General features: G+C 50.6%; 1 protein-coding gene across 1 annotated transcript in view; it reads left to right on the top strand.

The window, feature by feature from the left end:
• Positions 1–1,777, top strand: part of creb5b (cAMP responsive element binding protein 5b) — a 72,613-nt gene extending 70,836 nt beyond the window's left edge. The window contains exon 6 of the mRNA XM_064964414.1: positions 1,595–1,777. Within this exon, the coding sequence (XP_064820486.1) occupies positions 1,595–1,749 (155 nt within the window). The 3' untranslated portion in view covers positions 1,750–1,777. The remainder of the gene's footprint in view (positions 1–1,594) is intronic.
• Positions 1,778–6,000: the final 4,223 nt, after the last annotated feature.

Below are 6,000 nucleotides of genomic sequence, written 5' to 3' on the forward strand. Positions count from 1 at the left end.
CACTATGAGGACATATGGATCCAGCCATGTGTATCACACAGGGTGCACGGATGCTGGCAGCAGCCACGCTGTTTCATGGATGTGGGGGAGAGAGGCACGAGGATACCACCCGGCCTGGAAGTCTGGTACTGGTCATCACAACCCCAGAATATGAGGCCTGTTTTTCCATCAGAAGTGGACCGGAGTCATAGAACTAAACCACAGGTCGCTGCAGAGATTCCACTGAAAAAAAGATGTCAGACTCCAGACTCCCATGTTCAGTCCCGCTGGTCCCGGTCCCCCTGCTGGTTATTGGACTGTTCCACAGCAGCAGACTATGACATCAGAACCCCACCCTCTGATATGGATAGGGCCTTCTGCCTTCTCAATGTGCTGTGAGGCTTCAGCAGACAGACAGGGGAAAAGCAGGCTCACTTCCCCTCACACTGCCCTGCTCTCACTGGCTGCTTGTTTAGAGGGTGAGTAGACTGGGCTGACTGACTGGGAGAGACTTGCATTGATAAGCCCAGTCTGTCTGTGTACAGATGTCACTCCTAGTATGTTGTGAAAATGTATCAAACATGTTTTCAAAGGGATAAAAAAGTTTTAAAATGCATGTTTATTTGACCCTTTCATACATAGGATGCAGCTACAGTAATGGGTGGATAATTGATAACCTTTCAGACAATTTACAAAGCGTCTACCTTTTCAGACAGTAGAATTCTGCTCCAGCATAGAATGTTCTATTGTTTCCCTGACAACAATAAACATTGATTGATGGGGCGGCAGGTAGCCTAGTGGTTAGAGTGTTGGACTTGTAAACGAAGCGTTGCAAGATCGAATCCCTGAGCTGACAAGGTAAAAATTTGTTCTGCCCCTGAACAAGGCAGTCAACCCTACTGTTCCTAGGCCGTCATTGAAAATAAGAATTTGTTCTTAATTGACTTGGTTAAATAAAAAAACGTGCTTTTGTTTTTCTGCAGTTTTTTGTGGTACATGTGTTTTCTTTCTACTAAATGCACTTAACAAACTTCAAAGTACTTTTCTTAGGAGCGACTGGTCTGAGCGCAGGCAGATGGAGATCATTTGATTGACAGTTCTGGTTGCCTAGTGATGGATGTTAGCCCGGCTTCAGAAGCGGCAGCCCGTTCAGTGGTGCTTCAGAACGAAAGGTTTCGTGGAGGCTTTTAAACAGCTGCAGTGTAACCTTTCAGACAGGCAACAAACATGCCGAAGCCGAGGCGCTTTCAACGCGCCTCATTCTGCTGGTCTGAAAGGAGGATAATACATGTTTGGTTGGAAAACACAACGCTCAGTGGTTTATACTGCACATAGAAATGTAACAGTTCTCTATTTGGTGAAAATTAAGAGGTTTTTAACTGTTGGACCGTGTTTGTTTAGATAAACAGACATCTAGAAAGAGTTGTTCTATTGAGGGTTTCATGTTCACTACACACCCATTCATGTTGATACACACACACACACACACACACACACACACACACACACACACACACACACACACACACACACACACACACACACACACACACACACACACACACACAATTGCCAATCGTCCTCTCACCCTGTGTGTTGTCCTCCTCCCCCTCAGGTCCAGACAGCAGTCCAGCAGGCAGCCCGGCCCCAGCCTGCTCCCAGCAGCAGGTCATCCAGCACAACAACATCACCACCTCCAGCACAGCTGTAGGGGGCAGCACTGTGCACGGCCTGCCCAACCACCGCACAGACATCAACCCCATCCACTAGAGACAAGACAGAGAGAGACTACAAGTACCCCCCCCCAGTCTGTACCCCCAGCCCCCAAACTGTACCCCGGCCCCCAACCCCTACCCCCAGCCCCCAACTTGTACCCCCAGCCCTCAACTTGTACCCTCAGCCCCCAACTTGTACCCCCAGCCCCCAACCCGTACCCCCAGCTCCCAACCCGTACCCTCAGCCCCAACCCCATCCCATCCCTGGTCTAACCCCCCTTCCCTGGCTCTCTGAGGGCTGTCTGTCTGTCTGTCAGTACGGGACGGACGGCATCACACACTGCCTCCATCTCCAGGACCAGGTCCAGAGAAACCTCTGGAGAGAAACCTCTGGAGGGAAACCTCTGGAGGGAAACCTCTGGAGGGAAACCTCTGGAGGGAAACCTCTGGAGAGAAACCTCTGGAGAGAAACCTCTGGAGAGAAACCTCTGGAGAGAAACCTCTGGAGAGAAACCTCTGAAGAGAAACCTCTGGAGAGAAACCTCTGGAGAGAAACCTCTGGAGAGAAACCTCTGAAGAGAAACCTCTGGACAGAAACCTCTGGAGAGAAACCTCTGGAGAGAAACCTCTGGAGAGAAACCTCTGGAGGGAAACCTCTGGAGGGAAACCTCTGGAGGGAAACCTCTGGAGGGAAACCTCTGGAGAGAAACCTCTGGAGAGAAACCTCTGAAGAGAAACCTCTGAAGAGAAACCTCTGGAGAGAAACCTCTGGAGGGAAACCTCTGGAGGGAAACCTCTGGAGGGAAACCTCTGGAGGGAAACCTCTGGAGGGAAACCTCTGGAGAGAAACCTCTGGAGAGAAACCTCTGGAGGGAAACCTCTGGAGGGAAACCTCTGGAGAGAAACCTCTTGAGAGAAACCTCTGGAGAGAAACCTCTGGAGAGAAACCTCTGGAGGGAAACCTCTGGAGGGAAACCTCTGGAGAGAAACCTCTGGAGGGAAACCACTGGAGGGAAACCTCTGGAGAGAAACCTCTGGAGAGAAACCTCTGGAGGGAAACCTCTGGAGGGAAACCTCTGGAGAGAAACCCCTGGAGAGAAACCTCGGAGGCTTGCAGGGCTGCTCTTTCTACCGTAGCTATAGTAGTATTTTTATAGACCTTTTTAACTAATATGTGTTCTCTGGGTTTGTCTTCGTTCTTGTTTGTCTTCTATTTTTGTCTCATGTTTTTTATCTATTTTTTTATTTTAAATTTGTACTTTAGTTGAAAGGGAGTTTTGCAATTCATGCAGCATTAACCCGTGTGGAGTTTTTGTGATGTCATACCTCTGTTAGACCGACACCCCCACCGGGTCACTGTGGTGACACAGCAACGGGACATGAGCCTCAGACCGTCACCTCTGTGACCCTCCCTAACGTCACCTCTGTGACTATGTCTGTGTCTCAAATAGAACATTTTCCTCTATAAAGGCCACTACCTTTGACCAGAGCCTTATGAGTAAATGCCATTTGGGATGATTATCTTGTATGTGTGCTTGTGACTGATGGATTGACTAGCAGAGATTGAGTCTGAGTACCACTGTCAGATAAGTATGTGTCAGATAGTTACTGTGTTGAATAGTGCAATGTTCTGGTTTCATGTGTAACATACAGGGTATGTAGTGTCAGGTACTTGATCAGATGCTTAGCTAAGAAAGTGTGTGGGATGCTACTGCCTCCACGTTGTTGATGTTGTTGTTTTTAACCAAGTCGAACTGTTGCCATGATATGCTATTACTTAGTTACCTACCGGAATCTGGCGTTTCTATTGAATTATGCTCTTTTTCTAGAAAGGACCCTGACTGTTACCCTAGCAACCCATCAATGCCATTTAGAGGGCGTTACATGTAATGAAAGATTGAACGGTGTTGAGAATATGTTCAAATTGAAGCAATACATCCTAGTATTGTTGTTCTATCAGCCATATTGCCCTGCACTGTGATACCAGCTAGCCGAGGCAGCTCTGGAGGCTGACCCCTGACCTCTGTCTCCTCCACTCTCCTGGAGGCTGTCCCCTGACCGCTGTCTCATCCACTCTCCTGGAGGCTGTCCCCTGACCGCTGTCTCATCCACTCTCCTGGAGGCTGTCCCCTGACCCCTGTCTCCTCCACTCTCCTGGAGGCTAACCCCTGTCTCCTCCATTCTCCTGGAGGCTGACCCGTCTCCTCCACTCTTCTGGAGGCTTACCCCTGTCTCCTGCACTCTCCTGGAGGCTGACCCCTGAACCCTGTATCCTCCACTCTTCTGGAGGCTTACCCCTGTCTCCTGCACTCTCCTGGAGGCTGACCCCTGTCTCCTCCACTCTCCTGGAGGCTGACCCTGTCTCCTCCACTCTCCTGGAGGCTGACCCCTGTCTACTCCACTCTCCTGGAGGCTGACCCTTGACCCCTGTCTCCTCCACTCTCCTGGAGACTGACCCCTGTCTCCTGCACTCTCTCGGAGGCTGACCCCTGACTCCTCCACTCTCCTGGAGGCTGACCTTGTCTCCTCCACTCTCCTGGAGGCTGGCCCCTGTCTCCTCCACTCTCCTGGAGGCTGACCCCTGTCTCCTCCACTCTCCTGGAGGCTGACCCCTGTCTCCTCCACTCTCCTGGAGGCTTACCCCTGTCTCCTGCACTCTCCTGGAGGCTGACCCCTGTCTCCTCCACTCTCCTGGAGGCTGACCCCTGTCTCCTCCACTCTTCTGGAGGCTTACCCCTGTCTCCTGCACTCTCCTGGCTGACTCCTGACCAGTCTCCTCCACTCTCCTGGAGGCTGATCCGTCTCCTCCACTCTCCTCGAGGCTGACCCCTGACCCCTCCACTCTCCTGGAGGCTGACCCCTGACCCCTCCACTCTCCTGGAGGCTGATCCCCGTCTCCTCCACTCTCCTGGAGGCTGACCCCTGACCCGTCTCCTCCACTCTCCTGGAGGCTGACTCCTGACCCCTGTCTCCTCCACTCTCCTGGAGGCTGACCCCTGACCCGTGTCTCCTCCACTCTCCTGGAGGCTGACTCCTGACCCCTGTCTCCTCCACTCTCCTGGAGGCTGACCCCTGACCCCTGTCTCCTCCACTCTCCTGGAGACTGACCCCTGACCCGTGTCTCCTCCACTCTCCTGGAGGCTGACTCCTGACCCCTGTCTCCTCCACTCTCCTGGAGGCTGACCCCTGACCCGTCTCCTCCACTCTCCAGGACCAAGTAAAGCTTTAAGAGACATCTCCTTCGGTGTAGTTCTAGTGTTGCTGCAGCCAGGCTTCCAGAATCAGCGGCACATTCCAAATGACCTGAACATTCCAGATATGAGCCTTGTCCTCTGTCTGCCTCAATATCTCAGCTGGGGTTGTCATACTGTAGGAGACATATAGAGAGAGATATGAGGTGAGATAGTTGATTGAGTCTATGCTTTTGTAGTCTGACTGTCAGTGTGTGTTTGACAGTTGAAGAACGATTGGCTGAGTTTCTATCCCTTTATAATGCAAAGGTCTTACAACCATCTCTAACGAGGCTCAGCAGTTTTAGCCGAATGTTTTCCAAAACATCACAACGTGCCTGAACTTCTCTGTCTTTTTTTATTACTAAGTGGAATGTCAATTGTTAATCATCATGAACTTTTCCATTGAGCTAGCAAGCCTTTATAAGTCATTGTTCCCCCAGTCTCAGTGAGTGTAGCGTTGATGGACACTGTGTGTCTGCTGTTGGTGTGTTTTTATGCCATTTAGCAGAGGTCTTTATTCAAACCACGTAGTCATGTATACATTCTTTATGTGTGGATGGTCACGGGAATCAAACCCACTATCCTGTTGTTGCGAGTGTCATGCTCTACCAACTGACCTACAGAGAACCAGTGTGTTGTCAGGGAGTTTAGTCTGTAAGGGCAAAACCAGCTGGCTGACTGACCAGGGAGGAAAAAGCTGACCTTCAGTCTAACCTCTCCATTCTAGCTCCAACCCAGCTCTCCCACAGACCGGCTGACATGTCTGTGTGTGTGTGCCTGTGTGTGTGTGTGTCTGTCTGTCTCTGTGTAGGTGTGTGTGTGTGTTTTCCATCAACACATCTTCCAATAGCCCTAACCAGTAGGAACGCTCAATATTCACTTTAGTTTTGACCACAACTCTGTCATGCTTGCTCAAGTCACCCCTTAGTTAGCACTGATCTGGGATCAGTTTACGCTCCCCATATCCAAACCTAAACCATTAGTGGAGGGGATTCTAAACTGTACAGGCGGACATAAGAGGCAGGGTAGTGAGTTCAGTGTCTGGGAGAAAATCCACTTTTCCCTGAACATGT

The sequence above is a fragment of the Oncorhynchus masou genome, unplaced genomic scaffold (assembly GCF_036934945.1).
Source record: "Oncorhynchus masou masou isolate Uvic2021 unplaced genomic scaffold, UVic_Omas_1.1 unplaced_scaffold_978, whole genome shotgun sequence".
NCBI classification, from domain to species: Eukaryota; Metazoa; Chordata; class Actinopteri; order Salmoniformes; family Salmonidae; genus Oncorhynchus; species Oncorhynchus masou.